The sequence below is a fragment of the Thalia democratica genome, chromosome 8 (genome assembly GCF_965202585.1).
Source record: "Thalia democratica chromosome 8, ktThaDemo2.hap1.1, whole genome shotgun sequence".
In the NCBI taxonomy this organism is placed as follows: Eukaryota; Metazoa; Chordata; class Thaliacea; order Salpida; family Salpidae; genus Thalia; species Thalia democratica.
In genome coordinates, this window is record NC_139172.1 from 3400717 (window position 1) to 3421680 (window position 20964).

At 24.6% G+C, this 20964-nt stretch overlaps 1 protein-coding gene across 1 annotated transcript; it reads right to left on the reverse strand.

The window, feature by feature from the left end:
- Positions 1–462: 462 nt before the first annotated feature.
- On the reverse strand, positions 463–11418 carry LOC145842533 (CD2 antigen cytoplasmic tail-binding protein 2 homolog). Its single transcript, XM_082949992.1, has 10 exons — positions 11327–11418; positions 9678–9719; positions 7992–8067; positions 5518–5681; positions 4815–4907; positions 4067–4202; positions 2795–2943; positions 1540–1609; positions 1237–1319; positions 463–916 (listed from the first exon to the last, which is right to left on the reverse strand). Exons 1-10 carry the CDS (start codon positions 11402–11404, stop codon positions 806–808), a joined length of 1002 nt encoding a protein of 333 aa, XP_082806118.1. The 5' UTR covers positions 11405–11418; the 3' UTR covers positions 463–805.
- Between the last annotated feature and the right edge of the window lie 9546 nt (positions 11419–20964).

Genomic DNA, 20964 nt, shown 5'->3' on the forward strand with positions numbered 1-20964 from the left:
TGTATTAAAACAAGTTTGTAAGTTTCAAACTGTATATAAAAACATTTAAACCCTATCTAAAAACAACATTATTTTGAAATTCATTTACTAAATAAAGTACTAGTTTAGCAAAAATATCGACAATAAATGGTAAGTTAAACTTGCTTATTAGTATAATTTATTTAGTAAGCTCTAATTTTATTGTTGTTTTAATATAGCATACCATAAATTATTTTCATATGAACCAAGATTAAAAAAACTAAATAAACATGTTTAACATAAGAATATCTAAAAAGTTTATATTGTTAATTTCTTCAACTTACAACTAAAAGAACGAAAAAAGTCGTTATAAAAATAAATTACAACTATTTAACATTCATCACCATTTAAAAATTATTATTTGAAAACTCAACCATCTTGTATTCAATTTATGTACAAACTAGTTAGTATTATTAATTTTGAAAAAGTATTTATTACCCAATGCAAAAGTTTTTAACAAAACGTATAAAACAACTATGTGAAATTTTAATTCAATATATCACAATTTAATATACGTTTTTCATGTATAGGCAAATTAAAAACCAAAAAAATTAAGTTTACTAAATTTTAAATAACTTGCTAATGAAAACTACAAAAAGAGCAAAAAAGAATTTTATTTGAACATTTTATTTTAACATATAACTTTGTGTAGAATTTACTAAAACAATCAAACTAAATAATTTTTGCAAAACATGCATTTATCAAACTTGTAAAACATTTTCTCGACATCATAACAACAGTCTATATATAAAAACAGTATACATAATATCAGTCTACATCACAGTATTCAATCATCCAAGTACAGCTCGAAATCGACTCTCGCCATGGAATAGAACTCAGCACCATTAACTTTTCTGCAAACAACATCGCTGCCAAACATCTTGTTGTTTTTCCACTCCTGTAAAAATTGGTATTTTTTTAATTATTAAGTTTTACAGTTCTTGTTTGTATCTTTAGACTTCTATGGAGTGCTTTTTTTTTATACATGTTTTATATTTTTTAATTCTAGGCTAAATTTTTAATTCTAGACATTAACTAAATATTTTGATCTAGGCATTAAAAAAGTATTTTTGTTTATAAACAAGTTTAGATGGTCATTGAAAACTAAATAAACTCAAAACACCCATTTTTAATAGTTTTATTCCCAAAGTATATAAAAACTAATTTAATATATTAACTATAATACTAGAATCAAATCTTAGGTACGAAATAACTTACCATCATCTGTTTAGTAGGGAAAGGTCCGTAAACTTTTTCTTCTTCTTTCGACCATTTATACTCCCATTTGATCTCACTCGTTTCTGTTATTTCGTAAGTTTTATTGTGAAAACATTGTTTACCATTTAGTACTATTTTCTTTAACATTTTTATGTATTATTTTTTTTACCGAGCTATTTAAAACAAAAAGCAGACGTTGTTTACTGAATGTTTCAGTACAAAATTGTAAAAACTTTTTGTTGTCATCTAGTTTTTTTTCTACGTACTATTTCATTGCAATTATCAATTTTTAATTAAACAAACCTTTTTTATTTTCATATTTTTTCACAACAAAATCATCAGCAAACATGTCATCGTCGTCTTCTTCTTCCAACTATTAAATTATTAATTATAAAATATATTTAAAACAAATTATTTTCAATATAAAAATATATACAAGTGCTAGAACACGTTATATATTAAAGTTGAATTATAATTTACAACACAGAAACACATGTGTTAGTTTAATAAAGAAAGGGTACTCTTTAAATTTGTTATTATTAGACAATTTAGTTAACTTGATTTGCTACGATCTTTATTAGCAAACGATTAATTTAAAATTTTGAATAGTTATTTACAAAATATAATTATATAGTGCTAAAACATGCAATAGCAGCTTCAGATGGCAGCATAAATAGTTTAAAATATATTTTTGTCTGCAACATGTTATGAACGATAGTTATTATAATAATAGTATTAAATTTAACATACTGGTCTGCAGAGTTAAACAATTTACTTAATCATATACTAACCTTTTAACAACTAAACAAAATATTTTTTATTTTTTTAGTTTTGTAAAACATATCAAAACACAGTTATTTTCAGTAGCAGGGTTGCCAATTTTTTTTTGTAAATTTTTTCCAGATTAAAAAAAAAATTGAATTATATATTTTTTTAAATTGAAACTAAGGTATTATAAAACTGTCTTGAATAGTATAACAAAATTGAATGGATACTGTAAAGCTACTTTAAATTTTTTTTCAATGATAAAAAGAACTTTAATGATACAAAAATTTATTTGTCTTTGTGATAGATTTTTCGTACCTGATCAAATTTTTTTATGAAAGTTTTTATCGCCTAAATTGTCAAATTCTAGGTTTTTCCAGGATTCCAGGTTTTTTGGCAACCCTGTTAGAAATAATATTGGATTAAAAATAACTATAATTTTTATATATTTATAAGTTATTTATATAAAACTTAAATTGTTTCTGTAATAAATAAATGGTATAAGTCTATACGAAACTACGACAAAAATCACAGAAATTTGAAATAGATTTTTCTAGTCTTTTATAAGTATGGCTTATAGAAAAATATGTATTAACAGTATGAGTAAGCCAAACATGTTAAAAATAAATCTAATTTTAAAAGTGTCTACTTTGTATATATTATATTAATATTTTGTTATCAAACTTAAGTAACAACAAGTAAAATAAATGTTTTTAGTCGCCAAGCTTAAAAAAACAGTTTTAAGTAGTTATTTTTATCCAAAACGTCAAAACATAAACTAAACGTAACCAACCGTTTTAATTTTGAACTTGAGTTTTTCGTAGGTGTCGGTGTAAATGTCGTAGTATCCGGTTCCTGTCATCTGATCCACCAGCTCCGTTAAATTCATGAAATCTTCCTTGTTTTTCTTCTCCTCTGAAGTCTCATTGTCTTTTTCATCATCTGTATAATAACCATCAGTTAACAAAACCTTATTGCTAAAAATACTTTATTAGAACTTAGAATGAAATTCCGTTTTTTTAATGAGTAGAGAGCAAATACATTGAGAGAAAATAAAGTTAACGTTTAAGGCCATAGGGGGGGGGGTAGGCCATGTTTTTTACAAGTTGATCTTATTTTATAGAGTTTTTACTAAGCTTCAAGTTGCTTTTTACCGTTTTTAAAAATTCGAATCAGTTTTTGAGATATGACCGGCCAAAGTCGGGCCGCATAACAGGTTCCTTATGGGGAAGGAAAAACTAAAACGGCGAAAAAAGACTAATGCATTCAAAATCTATCTCCTCCTTCATTTTTTAAGCAATCTTCTTCAAACTTTTACAGTCTAAACTTTATACAATAACAAAAAAACGTTATTTGTGACTTTAAAAAATTTCAAGTAAAAATACCTTTTTTTTGAAAAAAAAAAAATTTTTTTGATAAAAAATCACTTTTTTTTTTTAATTTTTGTCATAAAATTTTTATTTTTTAAAATTATTAAAATTCACAAATAACGTTTTTTTCTCATAATGTAAGGAACATTTCCTAAAAATTTGAAGAAGATTGCTTGAAAAATGAAGGAGAAGATAGATTTTAAAGTCCGTTTTTAAAAACTCGAGAAAAACGGCTTTAAAGTTACCCTTTATAAAGACAACCCTTTATATAACCGGTCATAAAAAAAAAGTTACTTGATATTTTTAAAATCTAAAAAAAGCATCTGAAAGATTATGAAATTTACTATAATATAAGTCTATATGTTATTTTTGGTCAAAAAAAGGCTTCTACCCCCCCCCCCCCCTATGGCCTTAATGAGATTTTTTATACTAAGGAAATTTTAAGAAAAATATTTTATTGAGGTTTTAATCAAAATTTTATTAATGTTTATGCAATAAAAAATTCATTTTAGTTGAAAAAAATTTATGTTTGATCACTTTTTCAAAGGACGCAAACAATCCTAAGTTCATATTTAAACTATAAAATATGTAAAAGGTTTAATAAAGTTTTACAAATTGCTAGTATATTCAACAATAAATTATAAATACTTACTATCACTTAAAGTAAAATATTTATAAACAAATATGATGTAAACCTTCGTCATCCGAACCGTATTTATTATCACTTTTCCACTTTCGCTTCTTTTCACACTTCTTCGATGCTCCCAGCCTCTGCATCGCTTTCTGAACTGTTTCTTTCGGCTGCATCAGTTTAACAATTTTTCCGAGAACCTATCAAAAATATGCTATTTGATATATTTTTATAACTACATTGTACATTCTATTACGTCTAATTTTAGAGATAAGCAAACTATTTAAAAGTTCAATATACATATATGTACTTTTAAAACAATGATCTATGATGTGTTTTAAAATAATATAACATATCAATGTTTTTTTACAAAATCTTAACATTGAAAACTAAACTGGTTGATATGAGTTAAAAAAGTGACAAAGCAAATACTTGTACTTAAGTAGTAATAATTTTCTTTTTATCTTTAAAATTTTTAGAACACAACTTTTCTACAGTTTTTCGAAGATAAACTTTCAAATACATGCCATTTTAGGACACTTTAATACTTTAAACTAGCTTCGTTTTGGTACTTAAATTAAAACTGTCTAATGTTTATAAAAGTTGAAGCACAAACTATTGTTTAGTTTTTATTTTTTAAGCAACTTAACTAAATATGTTTATAGTAGTTTATTATTTTCAACATGTCATATGTTTTATAAATGATTAAAAAACATCATGATATATATATACAATTAACTAAAAGTAATTCATTAACCTACAAATTTAAAACAAAAATTAAATTTTGAATTATTTATAAAACAAGTAAAAACCTTAGCTTCGTCAACATCAATACTTTCTACATCTTCTTCTTCGGTTTCTTTTATTAACTTTTTATTTTTCCTTTCATTCTTCTTAACTTCTGCCTAAGTAAAATACAATTATTAAACGATATGTCAAATTTTATACATTTATCAATTAATTTTTAATGTTTAATTGTTATGTTTATGTTTACAAACTTAATATTTTAGATTAGTAACATATTAATAGAACAAGTGTTCACATCTAAAATCATTAAATAATGTGAAAATATAATTGTACAAGTGAAAACAGTTTAATTTAAAGATAAAGTATTTAATAAGTAATCAGTTACTTTAAAACAAAAATGTTAACTATTTAAAAATAAAATAGCATACCTAGTTAGTTTTAATAAATAAAGAAGTTTGAAAACTGTTGTATTAAGTTTTAATATTCCAAGTTACTTGTTTAGTTTGGACATTTATTAGATAACACGATTTATAACTAAAACTTTAAATATGAATTTAATTTCAATTTCATAAACTTAAGTTTTGACTTTTTCTTAGTTTTATACTTAATTTTAAATGTTTGTGAAATTATAAACAAACTGCTTCAGATATAAAAACCCAGCTTTATGAGATGTTTCTTCGCACGTTGTTCAACTATACTAACTTAATTTATAAAAAAAAACGTTTCAAAATCAATATAGACTAATCAAAAACTATCAAACACACTCACCCAATTAACGTCTTCCATCCAGTTGTCGGTGATGTCTTCCTCCTTGTTGGGTTGATAGAAGCCGTTGGAATCGAACTTGCCGCTGCTCATCTCCTCCTTCAGGTTGAACGGCGTCATCTGCACGTCTTCGTTCAACTCGTCTCCCACATCGCTGTCTTCAGCTCCTACGTATTGTTGTTCATGAAATTAAAGTTGAGCTCCTTTGATTACATGTTTGTATATTGGCATCATATATATTAGTTTTATTACTACTATTTTATTACTTATATTATGCTTATTAGTTTAGTTTGCAGTTATACTGCGATAATAATAATAATAATAATAATAATAATAATAATGAAAACACACTTTAAACTAAAAACATTTAATATTCATTATTACAACTAATTCCTTACTTTTAGCCCCTATGACTTTAATTAAATGTTATAACTATGAAGAATTAAGGCCATAGGGGGGGGTCCGACTTTTTTTTTTACAAAAAATAACTTTGGATTTTATATGAAAGCTTTAAATACAAACTACAAGCCTGTTTTTATAGAATTCAAAAATATAATTTAACTTTTGAGTAATTTTATTTTTTGTAAAAAGTTTCCGATACAAACGTATGGACCGCAAATTTTTCGGGGTCAATTTTCTCGGAAATTTAAAAATTCACTAAAAACCTATCTCCTCCTTCATTTTTTGACCTAGAGACTTCAAATTTTCAGGAAATGTTCCTTTTTATACTTTAAAGAGATCTATTGTTGGAATTTTTGAAATTTTGAAAAATAAAAATTTTATCCACAAAAAACAAAAAAAAAAAGGGTAGTTTTTTGACAATAATTTTTTTTTTTACTCAAAATTAAAAAAATTCCTACAATAGATCTCTTTGAAGTTTAATGATACACATTCTGTAAAAATTTGAGAAAGATTACTCAAAAAATGAAGGAGGAGATAGATTTTTAGTGAAATAGTCTTTTTTCGCATTTTTAGTTTTCGCCTTCCATAAGGAACCTATTGAATGCCCTTTCTTTAATCGCTTATATCTCAAAAGTTACTTTGAGTTTTTTTAAGCGGTTAAAAGTGTCTGATAGCTCAGATTAAATTCTACAAAATAAGATCAAGTTGTAAAAAACAAAGTGGGCCCCCCCCCCCCCCCCTATGGTCTTTATTCATGGTTTAAGATAAAGTTTTACTTTATTAGGTAATAAAAAAATAAACAATAAAACTTTAAGTGAGGAAATTTTCAACAAGTACAGTAACCTCTCGCTTATTTACGCACATTGAGTCCACAGAAAAAGTGCGTAAACATATGAGAGATCGTAAAGATACGAGAGGCAGCAAATATACTTACTGTAATGGCTGTTTTATGATATTGCATCTAGTTATAAGCAGACTGGGGACTTTTCTACTTTTAACAACTTGTTTACTTTATCCATAAATATGAAAGCAAAAGATAAAACTATACATATATAAAAAAAAAGGATTAAATATTATATAACATAATAATACTAGTATAAAAATTTTACTAACTTTAGTAATAAGTATACTTTATTTTTATTTATATGTGACTTATTTGATACTTAACATTTGTATTCTATTCTACTTAGCAAATACAATTTATAACTAGGCATTTGTTTACATTAAGAAATGGTGTTTATTCATATATAGGGCAATAGTGCTGTATTATTTATTTGTGTTTTAACTCTTATTATTTCATTATTTAACACAGTTATATTTCTTTCAGAATTTTAATTTAATCTCTTATTGTTAATAAAATTTCTGATATATTGAGGTATAACTTAATGTTTATCACTTAGTCAAAGAACATGAGTTAACAAAGTCTAAAGACATAGAGAGGTAAGTTAGTATTTAAAAACACATGTTAAATTAAAAATATACAATAAACGTAATTTGTACAATATTAAATAAACTAAATTTTTTGTTTTGAAATTTTGAAATTTTTAGAATTCTAAAATGCGTAACTAATCGAGAGTGCGTAACGTCACGAGTGCGTAAAGATGCGAGAGGTTACTGTAGTGGCAAAAACAAGTATTCAGTCAACACTGATTTATAATATTAATGAACTTTTAGGAGCTTCAATCAACATGATAATAACTTAATAGACATTATTTAGAATATCATAAATAACAAATTATTTTTACTAATTTTTGTGATTTGAGTTTAAAATAAATTTACTGGGTTTAACTATACAGTATTTAATCGATTTAAAAAATATTTTGTTATTACATTGAAATTTAACATTGTATTCTTATACTTTACTCCGAGAGTAGCAATCAAAGTTTTCAACTTGCATCCGTTGAGAGTAAATGCATGAACCAATAAAGTTGAAATTTAACATTATAATTTTCAAACTTACATTAATTTTTTTTCAACTAATTAATTACTTTACATTTTATACTGTATAAAATAAATACATATACTATACGCTTAGATAAAACCAAGCTACAACTAAAAGCAATAAATTAAAAAACCTTCTACATCATCTTCATTGAGAAAGGTTTCTTTTTCTTTTTGTTCTTCATCATCACTATCAATAGTATTGTTCTCCTAAAAAATAGGTTTAAGTCTGTAAAATAATAAACAAATTATAGCATGTACATAAAATACGGAAAAAGGTCAGTTATGCACAAATACATTTTTGCACGAAGACACTTTTGCACAAAGGGATACTTTTGCATAAGGAGTTATTTTTTCACTAGCTTAAAAAATATACAAAATATAAATAAAGTTATAGAACAATACAAGAAAAAACCAAAATGATATATTAATAAAAAACAAAAAAGAACAAAAATTAGTTAATTACCGAGGGTAAGGGTTACAGTGATAGTATAAATAAAAAAAACTAATAACAGTTATTATCTAAAAAAATAATAATGAACAAAAAAATATTTAAAAAAATAAATTAATAAATAAAAACAAAAAAAAAGTTACCGACTGATAGTAAAAATAAAATTAAAATTAATAAAAAATTTCAATTCATACAAAAGCGTCTTTGTGCAAAAATATCTCTTCGTGTATATTTGACACATACCCATAAAATACAGTTATTATAACATTACTTAGTTAACAAGGTTACTGAGTGTTTGTTTAGTTTTATTTATCAAAGTATCATTCATGCTAGTGTATACAATTTTTAATTGCATTTTCAATTGATTAATGCTAACAAAGCTAACTATTTGCAAAACAATAAAATTTTAAGATGGTTTTAACAACCATAGACTCTTAGAGATGTTAGTAAAAATTAGTGAATAAAAGAAATTAAAATACTATTTTATTAAAGTGCAATTTGATTTGTTATTGGTTTTATGATTGATAAAGATAAAGTTGAAAGTTTTCTTTTTTTTAATTTCAACAGTGGATATTTGCTTAACTTACTTAGACGAATTTGTTTTAAAAAAATGATTAAATAAATTTGAATTTAACTATAAAAAAAAGTTAAAAGGTATACTATCTTACTAAAATGTTTTAAAATGACAAATAGCCACCTTGAAATAATATCAAAATCATCTGCTAACATATCATGATTATTTATTCATAACATTTTACTAATTTGAACACTTAGTACGCAATTAAAATTAATGTTGATAAAATGTTAATAAATTTTTAAGTATGTACAAGTTATTTCAGTCTTAATTCTTACATTGCATACTAATTATACATACTTTAATATATAATAATCAAGCTTATATACATATATCTATAAACTAAAATCTTACTATTCAAACACATCATCTATGAAAACCAATATATCATAAAAATAAGGCTGTATAGCATAAAATGTATAAACTTTAAGACAGATGTTGAAAATTAATTACACTAGAGATAACATTTAAAAGTAATAGTATTAAAGTAATTTAAGCTTAAAAATAAGCGCCTAAATTCTAAATGTCATTTGACAGTTAAGTTAAATTTTACTTGATAAATGATAACACATATTTCATTAAGTGGTCTTTAGAAGTTTTTTTCAAGTCTAGTTTAAATAAATTTTCACAAAACATTTGCTATTGAGGTTTTTTACAATTTCTTACAAGTTAAAAACAATTACTTTTATAAACTATAAATGAGTAAAAAATATATTTTACCTTGAATAAAACAAATAAATATTTTAAACTTATCAGTATAAAAACTATTTGTAAAAATAATTTAACTCTGTTAACCTTTAGACGATTTTTCTTTATTTCTTCCAAGCTTTCTTTATCCTACAAGTAAATAGTAATGTTATATTTTCATATAAAATTCATAAGTGCTTATTGATGTTATATTAAAACTAAAAGTGAAGCTAATAACAACAATTAAATAGCATTTGATAGTAAAACTTACAACAACTTTAAAACATTAAAAAAAAAGAAATATATTAAATAATTTAGTTATAATAATTGTTAAAAAAGGAATAAGTATTTTATAGGAGAGAAACTTGTGAATCTACTTTTTATAAAAATTACATTAGATCTCAAATAAAAAGTTTTAAAATATACAACAATTTTCATAAAACATTAAAACTTATCTAGTTAATGAGGTTGTAGTTAGTTTATTAAATAAAAATTTCTAGCGCACTGTATGAAGTTAAATTTGATATTTTAACATTATTAGAAAAAATAAACTTCACAAAAGTTATATATCTTCATGGGTAAGCTAGTTTTTAAAATTTCTATAAAACAATATTTAAGGTTTAAAAAAATTGAAGTATTAAATTTTTTTTTAATGTGTAAAACTTTATTAGAAGCTAAACTCACCAAACAGGTAACTATTTTCAAATTATACTCTTTTTAGAAAACAATTATAAAACATTAAGCGCCTAAAACATTAAGCAACTTAAAATTTAGTTTAAAATAAAACTTGAAAATTATTTGCTTTAAACTAAAAACTGCAGGAGTAGCAACGAATTCAAATATATTTTTTACTTTTTAAATAGTTTTATTCATAAAAAATACAGTGATCAAGGCTTTTTTTACACAAAAATTAAGGCCATAGGGGGGTAGAAGCCATTTTTTGACCAAAAATAACATATAGACTTATATTATAGTAAATTTCATAATCTTTCAGATGCTTTTTTTAGATTTTAAAAATATTAAGTAACTTTTTTTTTATGACCGGTTAAATAAAGGGTTGTCTTTATAAAGGGTATATAAAGGGTAACTTTAAAGCCGTTTTTCTCAAGTTTTTAAAAACGGGCTTTAAAATCTATCTTCTCCTTCATTTTTCAAGCAATCTTCTTCAAATTTTCAGGAAATGTTCCTTACATTATGAGAAAAAAACGTTATCTGTGAATTTTAATAATTTAAAAAAAAAAAAATTTTATGACAAAAAAAAAAAAAAAAGTGATTTTTTATCAAAAAAAATTGTTTTTTTTCGAAAAAAAGGTATTTTTACTTGAAATTTTTTAAAGTCACAAATAACGTTTTTTTGTTATTGTATAAAGAATAGACTGTGAAAGTTTGAAAAAGATTGCTTAAAAAATAAAGGAGGAGATAGATTTTGAATGCATTAGTCTTTTTTCGCCGTTTTAGTTTTTCCTTCCCCATAAGGAACCTGTTATGCGGCCCGACTTTGGCCTGTCATATCTCAAAAACTAATTCGAATTTTTAAAAACGGTAAAAAGCAACTTGAAGCTTAGTAAAAACTTTGTAAAATAAGATCAACTTGTAAAAAACATGGCCTACCCCCCCCCCCCTATGGCCTTAACAATTAATTCATATATAAAAGCTTTGGGTATAAATAAAAAGTTACTTTTTGCACAAATAGATAAAACAAATTACACAAAATATTGAAAACCAAAATAATATAGACAATAATACAAGAAACAAACTTGAACTTTGGAGTCCTCTCTTCTCATTTTACTGCTTGACGCTCCATTTGCTGCTGATATATTTGCTCTTTTTGACATGTTTTATTAATACTGAAATACACAATTTAGTTTAAAATACAACTATTGTTTACATTTAATTTAATGTGTTGAGACGAATCATAATTATTATTTAGAATTTTTTTTAATAATAACATAGTTTTAATATCGGATATACTGAGTAAAAATATTAGATCTCAAACAGAACTAGCTTGATTAATTAACCTGATTATCGACTACTCTAAGTAATTAATAAATATGAAACTTAAAAATAAGTTCAAACCAGAAGCAGTTTAAAATTTTATAGATTTACAAATGAATTCACTTTGGTAAAATAAAGTTGGCAAAAAACTTAATAAAATTTATATAAGAGGTTGAGGCTTGGTAAAATGTAGGGTCAATAATTTCTAAAGCAAAATAAAACAAGACTGTATCACAAAACACTACTTTGCCACTCTTAAAGCAAAAAATTAAAACAGCCAGAGCTAATGAGATAATTAAAAAAGTTCACAGTGCAAGCCAAAAACTGATAAAAAAACTTTTCATTGTGCCTAAATGCTTAGAACTACCAAAATAAAAACAAATTTCCCTTATAAAAATCTCAAGTTTTTTTATTTATTTCAAACTAGTCTAATTTGGCCTGATCCTTCAAAAAATCTTGGACTAGCCTGAGTGCCTCAAGTGCCAACACTAGCTTCAGCTTGAATATGTTTGACAAACTATTTTACTTGTTGTTGTATTGAGATCCGGCACTTACTAACCAAAACAAGAAGGCCACTTAAAAAAAATATCTTGAGTACCATAAAACTAGCCTAGTTAACTCAAATAAAACTATTTAACTTTAAATATAATAAAACTTAAAAATAAGCAGTAAGAGCAAAAACTTAAAAAATATACTGCTATTTAATACTAGATACTAGACAAAACCATTACAGTAGCAAAAAAAAACTGTATAACACTCATACAGAAATAACTGACCAGAAGGGTTTTGAGCTAAGAAACAAGTTATGCAAATCAAATTGAGTCTTATTATAATATACAAACTACAGTTTGTTTTTATCAATACACATAATAATGCTTTTTAAGTGGTTATTTTATTTCAATTTTAAATTTTTTACTGTACAGTACACAGTAGAGCTTTTTGGAGAAACTTTTTCATTAAAGGTATATGCTAAAATTTTATTGTATAATTTTTCAAAACTACACAATCAATAAAGACTTTTACAAAAGTGTAACTAAATTTTGCATTCAGACAATAAAAAATAAAATATCAGTGGTTTGGTAATTTGACAATGATTTTTTAAAGTAATTAAAAATAGAATAATTTAAAGATATTTCTATAGAACTAAACTTATTGTTTTCAAAACTAGCTTAGTTTTTTTTTTTTTATCAAAATATGTTAGAAAACATCATCTGACTTTTTTTAGAATACATACGAGACAGAGCTAAAAATAAACTTACAGAAAACTCAGTCTTTTGAGCAAAATTTTGTTAAGTCTTAAAAAGCATGTTTTAAAGTTCATAAAGTTGTTAGTTCTAAAATTTTGAGATTCTTATTAGTTTATCTTTTTTCATTATCATGTACGGTGCTGCAGGAAAAAGGCTAAACAATATAAATAAATCAGTGTTTCACGTAACTTTATGAAGTTTTCGCAAGCCATTTTTTATTTATTAAGATTTTTGAGTAAACTTTGTTAAAAATATCATAAAAAATAGATTCATAACAGTAATATCATACGCATTCTTTTGAAACAGAAAAGCAGCAAAACAAGTTTTGAAAACACAAAGTTATATTTATTTCAAATTTTTAATTTGTAATTTTGTTTAATACTTGACAAGATACCAAAAAAGTCAATGTCCCCTTTATTTACTTGATCCCTCTTTTCAGTGGGCTGCCACTCTTTAAGTCAAAAACTTGTCCTGAGTCATCCTGAGTTTAACAAGGTTGCCACTGGTTTTTGAGAGATTTTCTACAGATTTTCTGAATTTTTTCCAGGGTTTTAAACATACAAGTTTTTGGGTCCATTTTTACTTTAGAGTTAAGTTCGAATATAAGTTTCAATACTTTTCAAAATTAAAAGTAAGATAAACATTTTTTACTGGTTCAAAGCAGCAGCACTAGAAAACTTAAAAACTCAAAAATTAAGAAAAATATACTATTCTTGTAACCGGAATAAAATACCTATACTTCTATAATAGACTATTGCATGAAAACCTAGTTAAGAAACAGCAAAACAACAAACTAAAATTGTTTACTACAATAATATATTATAAGAAGAATATAAATACAAAGATAGCTAACATATTTTCATTTTTATAATGGAAGTTTAATCAACAATTTAATCATTTAAAAATTCTTAAGTAACTATATCAAAGAATTGGTAAATGTACCAATATAAAAGATATACAATTTTATTAAACTAATGATAATTGAAATATATCAGTACTTGCTACAGTCATTATGTCATCAGAATTCATAACCCAATTAAGGGCATATGGGGGATAATTACTATACCTTGATCTAGAAGTAGTCCCTACAAAGTATATTAAGGGCATAGGGGGGGGTAAACACCCTTTTTTTGTTTTTGATCTTATTTTATATAGTTTTTGCTAAGCTATAAAATGCTTTTTATAGATTTTAAAAATTCAAAATAATTTTTGAGATATAGCCGGTCGAAGTTGGAGGCAACAATAGGTTCCTTATAGGAGGCGCAAACTAAAACGGCAAAAATAGACTATTTCACTAAAAATCTATCTTCTCCTATGTTTTTTGAGATAACTACCTCAAATTCTCAGGAAATGATCCTTGATATATTTAAAAAATTCTGTCAAAGGGAGTTTTTGAAAAAATGAAAATAAAAGTTTATATAAAAAATATACAAAAAAAATAGTTTTTTTTTAGTTTTTTTGTTAAAAAATTTAAATTTTTTAATTTTTTTTAAATTCTGTTCCGACAGAATTTTCTAAATGTTACAAGGAACATTTCCTGAAAATTTGAGGTAGTTATCCCAAAAAACGTAGGAGGAGATAGATTTCTAGTGATTTCTAGTTATTTGCCCTTTTAGTTAGCGCCTCCCATAAGGTTCCTATTGTTGCCTCTGACTTTGACCGGCTATATCTCAAAAACTATTTTGATTTTTTTTAATCTGTAAAAAGCATCTTGTAGCTTAGTAAAAACTATATAAAATAAGATAAAAAACAAAAAAAGGGTGTTTACCCCCCCCCCTATGCCCTTAATATACTTTGTAGGGACTACTTCTAGATCAAGGTATAATAATTATCAGTATAATCTTATTACTTAAGAAAGTAGTCTCTCATTGTAACCTATCTATACTTTAAACATTCATTTTTTTTTGTAAAAGTCTTTAACACCAACTTGGTAAACCTCTTAGACCATTTTAATACCTTAAAATAAGCCTGATCTTTCAAGTTATTTGGCATATTAGTTAACTTCCCTGATATGCTAAAGATTTGTCCCCGCGTATGATACTGTCTGGTCTGGTAAGAAAATTTTATTTTATGAAAATCATGTCAAATGACTATGTACTTTATATACATATTAAAATTTAAATAGTAAAAGGCCAAGTGCAAATTTATACAAAAAACACCTAGCTCATATTTAAACAGGTTTTCAACATAAAATATCATTTTCGTTATTTTTTAAATTTTTAGACTTTTATCACACTTTTTGTAATGAATACATTTAAGAACTTAATCAAGTACATTAACATCATTAAGTCTAGTTTTATCATATTAGAATATTAAGTCTAGAGATCATATCTTATGTGATTCAAAAATATTTCATGGTCATCCTGATATTTTCAAAAATTTTAAACTGTCCTGAGTTTTCTACATTATGCTAAGTGTCAAGCAACCCTGCACTAAACTTAAAGTTTAATTTAGCACTTTTTTTTATGTTCACCACAATTATTTTAAACAACAGCTACCCTTATACATCACAAATTCTCCACTCTTATTTATTTTTGACTTATTTGTTGCATTTTTGTGGTTGCTGTTGTAGAAAGGGCAAAAATCAAATGCTAATGTAAATGATCATAAAAATAAAAATCTAAAGGAGGTGGCGGTGTGGAGCCAATGTAGACAATTGCTTCCTTGGTCAACATTGGCAGTAACGGCTTAAAAAAGGATGCTTACCATTTCTAAAGGTGAATAGTATTATTAGTGTCACCAAGTAAACTTTTTTCAGTTGATATATTTTTTCTATGGTAGAAAACATCAGACTTCATCTTACTTTTACAATAATAAATATTTGTAAAGTAAGTCAAGTAAGCAATTTTATATTGCCTGTAATTTTACCTGCCCCTTTAAAATTAACATTAACTAACCAAAAATAAAAATGAAAAAAACTATTCATTTAAGGCCATAGGGGGGGGTAGAAGCCATTTTTTGACCAAAAATAACATATAGACTTATATTATAGTAAATTTCATAATCTTTCAGATGCTTTTTTTAGATTTTAAAAATATTAAGTAACTTTTTTTTTATGACCGGTTATATAAAGGGTTGTCTTAATAAAGGGTATATAAAGGGTAACTTTAAAGCCGTTTTTCTCAAGTTTTTAAAAACAGGCTTTAAAATCTATCTTCTCCTTCATTTTTCAAGCAATCTTCTTCAAATTTTCAGGAAATGTTCCTTACATTATGAGAAAAAAATGTTATTTGTGAATTTTAATAATTTTAAAAAATAAAAATTTTATGACAAAAAATAAAATTAAAAAGTGATTTTTTATCAAAAAAATTTTTTTTTTCAAAAAAAAGGTATTTTTATTTGAAATTTTTTAAAGTCACAAATAACGTTTTTTTTGTTATTGTATAAAGAATAGACTGTGAAAGTTTGAAGAAGATTGCTTAAAAAATGAAGGAGGAGATAGATTTTGAATGTATTAGTCTTTTTTCGCCGTTTTAGTTTTTCCTTTCCCATAAGGAAACTGTTATGCGGCCCGACTTTGGCCGGTCATATCTCAAAAACTAATTTAAATTTTTAAAAACAGTAAAAAGCAACTTGAAGCTTAGTAAAAACTCTATAAAATAAAATCAACTTGTAAAAAACATGGCCTACCCCCCCCTATGGCCTTAACTGAAAAAAATTGCTTGGTGACAGGTCATTTGACTAACACTCACAAGATTAAAAATTTCAATGCTAAAAATTACAAAGTGTGGGAAAATTGTGAAGCTCATATCCCAAGAAAGTATTTTCCACACCGCAACAAAAATACATCAAGGATCAAATTGTGTGGTCATTGTCACCAGTGTGACTCACAATCAGCCAATTGTAAATTTAAAGCAAACCAATGTCTATCAAAACTATTGATCGCTATAACATATTTAGAAAACACTCAAAAATAAAAATAAGTAAATAAACAGAAATAACTAATATTTAAAATAATATTAAAAAATTATATTAATATTTAATTTTATAAATAAAAATTAATATTAAAAAAGTATTATTAAAGTTTTTTAGTTATACAATATTGGATGTGCAGATAAAACAAACTAAAATATACCATTTTAAGTGTAATTGTGTCCTAACAATTTTGACAAAACATAACAACTCCTAGACAATTTTGATTTCAGAGAGTATTTTAAACTATCACTCTTCTCAATAAAAGTAATATATTATTACTTTAAAGTTAGCCCAAAGTATTAATTACAAGAAAATGGTGCGCAGCTTGATGACCAACCAAAAGGTCTTTCTCCACACCAATCCATTGACATCAGTTGTGTGCATTCACATTTCTTCATTCTTTTATTTAACAACTTTTTCTGTAAATAAAGCTACTAGGACCTCTACTTCTGGTAAGTTTATTTAACACATTTCTAAACTCACTATTTTAAACTATCACAAAAAACATTGAAAATAGTTTTCGAATACAGGACTGAAATAGTAGAAAGAAGTAGAAAAAACCGTTATGCTTATCTTAAAAACAAAAAACAAAGAAAACTATTACAAAAATCTTAAATCTATTCCATAAATAATATAGTTTATAACTACCAAAAAAGTTTTAACATTTTCGATCTATACAACTACTGACTAGAGTTCAATATATAGTTTTTGTGTATATAATGTTAGATATATGTGTGTATATAAATTATTTTTTATTTTTGATATTTTTCTTTTAGAAAATGTTAAACGTTGTAACGTTTAATAGTCTTATTCTCCATACATTTTTTTTAGAGTTTGAATTTAGACTATAACTTTTTTTTATTTATTTTCATTTGTAGCTCATTATAATTTTGATTAAGTTGGGTATGCTACAAGATGACCGAGAGGTCTTTTTGCGTATCCAGGTCCTTGAACCAAAAAATTTTGAGCAGTTTTTCGTTTTTGTTCAATAAACCACTATGAACTAAATTATTGTAACAAAAGTTTAAAACTACTGACATATTTTAATAACGTTTTATATCAATTCAATAATTTATAATTTATTTAGGTAATATTTTTTGACCAAGGATATAAAAGATTTATCTTTTAAGTTGTAATTTCTAAATGAAGACCTTTAGACTTTAAGTTACAAAGTTTTATTTAAACTAAATACAGCTTACAAAAACCATTGATTAACTTTTGTGATATTCTTATGACTTTACATAAAATATAGCTAAACAATAATCATAAAAAAAATATTGTTTATGTCTTATTAGTACTATAATGATGTGAAGTTGTAACAGTTTTGTTTTAAAAGGCATTTTTGTTAGTTTTTATATTTAGTCTAAGTTTAACAGACTTTTAAAATAAATAAAAAAATGTTTGCTAGACTTTACTACTTAAAGGATTATCATAAAAACGAAACTTTCATATAAGATTAAAGTAGTGTGTAATGTTTTGCTTACTGTTTAAATGTATTTTCGAAATAAGTAAAACATTTTCATAACAATATTTAGAATATTTTATTTTCAAAGACAGGTTTATGATATTTTTTAACTAAACAAAAAAACGTTCGTTATGGCGGTAAAATTATTTAAAAAATAATAGATCATTTTTTACAACGATCAGCTTACTTGCCTGAATGAAGCAGCAAAACTAAATCTACTTTTTAAAATTTTTACTTGTAAATGCATTTTTAGTTTCTTGCAAATCATAAGTAGTTTTCGTTTTGCAAAACTCTGTAATATAGATCAGTGTTAATAAAAGTAATTAAGTTTACTGAATAAAAACGAAAAGTGCTCGAAAAACTGTTTGTCCAGAATCCAGATACCTAGTCGCAGTAAAAATTTTTTTTTAAATAATTTGTTATGGCGGTAGAATATTCACAAATAACAAAGTATAACACTTCCGTTTAACATTATCTTTACACTTTGCTTACTTGCATTTGCATAAGTTAAAGCCATAAAACTACTAAAATTGACTTTCAGCTTTGATTATATATGTAAATTTAGTTTCGTATTAACCAGTTACGGTTGAGCAAAACTTTGTAATTTAGATCAGTGCTTATCAAACCATAAAAACAGCAAAGCAGTTTATCTTTTTCTTTTTAAAATCTTGTTTTTAGTTTTAGATAATTCTAATATATTAAGTAGTAAAAAGAAGCAAAAAAACGTGGTAATTTTTGTATTAATTTTTTATCTACTTGCATATCTATATAAACTTTTTTTTTTGTATTTTATTTCTCTACACTACAGGCTTAATGTAGTGATTTAAGAACTTCTAATGTTAAACCTTAATTAAAGTAAGTTTCATGATATTTCATATTTAGTATAAACATTTAAAGATATTTGCTTTAAAGAAAACTAGAATCAAATTTAGATGGTAGAAAACCAGTTTCCAAAAAAAATGACAAGGTATTTGCTGATATAACTTAGAACATGTGAAAAATAAGATAAATTTTAAAAAGTTTAGTTTAAAAATCAAAATCAATGAAGCAGCATGCAGCAAAAACCTTCTGGCTAGTGATCTACTGGATCAAAAGTTTTAGATCTGGCCGGATTCGGATAGTTTTTTCAAACTACAAAAACTAAAGCAAAGTTTTTTTTTAATATTAGACTCATGTTTTACAATATACAATCGTTATGCTTTTTAAGTTCTGCATTAGCTTCAAAACATATAAAATTTTATAAGTTAGTAGCATTTAAAAATTTTCTACAGTTTTAAAAAACCAATAATAAACTTAAGATCAAGTAGTGAAGCAATAAAAATATATATAAAAAAAAACCAGTAAAAACAAAGGTCCGTCTGTTTTGGACAAGACATTAAACTGCATCCATAGATTATGACTAAGGAACCGAAAGTTTTTTCGTACACCAAGTCCTTAATAGACCAAACTTTTTGAGGATTTAATTTTGCGTACCATAAACAGTAAACAAAAAAAAACTTTATAAGAAGCACAAGCTAACTAATATTATAAGTCAAATAAGAATAAAAATCACTCGCATAAAAAGTATTATAAAAAAAAATAAAAAAAAATAATTAGATACTATTTTAATATTATGGACAAAAAAACAACTAAAATCTTTAAATAAATAATTATGAAAATTTTCAAGTAATTTTGATTTTGCACATAAAAGTTAGCCTATGTAGACAAAACTGCTAAAAGAAACTCTTAAAAATAGTTGTGAGGATTTTTACAAATTGAATGAAGGTTAAACACTTTATGCAACATTATTAAGTCAAAAAGAAAATATTTCTGAAACTGCTATCATAAAACTTTTGTTATAGTCATAAAGCTAAATGAGAAATTTTAATGAGAAAAGTCTTTATATTTTAAGATAAAACAACTTAACTTTGTTCGATATTTAAAACTCGTTACGCTTAGTTTTAACTCTATTTATACTTTTCTACAAAATATTTTATAAAAGTATTGTTGTAAGTAAGCAATGCTTACAGCTAGTTTAATAAAAATTTTATTAACATTTTTATTTCTTTTAATATAATAAATTTATACTAATTTTTATTATATAAGACAAGTATAAAACTTTTGCTTTAGGCTACTGACCCCTGGCCTCGGTACTTTAAGTTAAAAAAAAAAAAGATTTAGTTTTTGATATTTTTTTAACCTTTTAAAACATTCTTTTTAGAAATCACAAGTTTTAAAACTAGACTTTACTAAAAACTTCTACTCGGGCCGCGTAATTTAAAACAGTTGAACTATAAAGATTACAAAAAAAAAACTTTAAAAACAAAAGTGCAAATAACTAATCAACTATCTAATAAGCACTGTTTTGTACTGAAATCACTTTTAAAGGAACAAATTTTGAGACGATTGTTACAAGGAAGCTTAACTTTAAAAGTTTTGCACTAGATTTTTCTGCAGGAGAGTTGTACGTCGATAACTCCTAGTTGTTGTTACGTTAGTATTCGATTGAATTTATTTAGAAAAAATTACTATGAAATAAATTAAATTAAATGTAAGAAACTAGTTTAAGTGCTAATATAAATTTTATTATAATTATCTTTAAATAAAACAATAGAAAGTCTTCAATTTAAATATCTATAAGGAAATGATTTGGATTTTATTTATTTTTTTTGTAATAATCTGTAAAAATAAAATCTAATATAAATTTTGTGTTATTAAAAAAACTAACAATTAAAACTGTAAAAATAAAAGAAACATTATATTCTAAGTAAAATTTATACACCAAATGTTTATA

Excerpts from the sequence above, each read along its gene's own strand:
- LOC145842533 (XM_082949992.1), bottom strand. The coding sequence starts at position 11,404 with ATGTCAAAAAGAGCAAATATATCAGCAGCAAATGGAGCGTCAAGCAGT. Across the intron at positions 1,610-2,794 it reads TCAAGTTCAAAATTAAAACG|TTGGAAGAAGAAGACGACGA; the intron begins GTTGGTTACGTT and ends ATAATTTAATAG. Across the intron at positions 917-1,236 it reads TCCCTACTAAACAGATGATG|GAGTGGAAAAACAACAAGAT; the intron begins GTAAGTTATTTC and ends CAATTTTTACAG.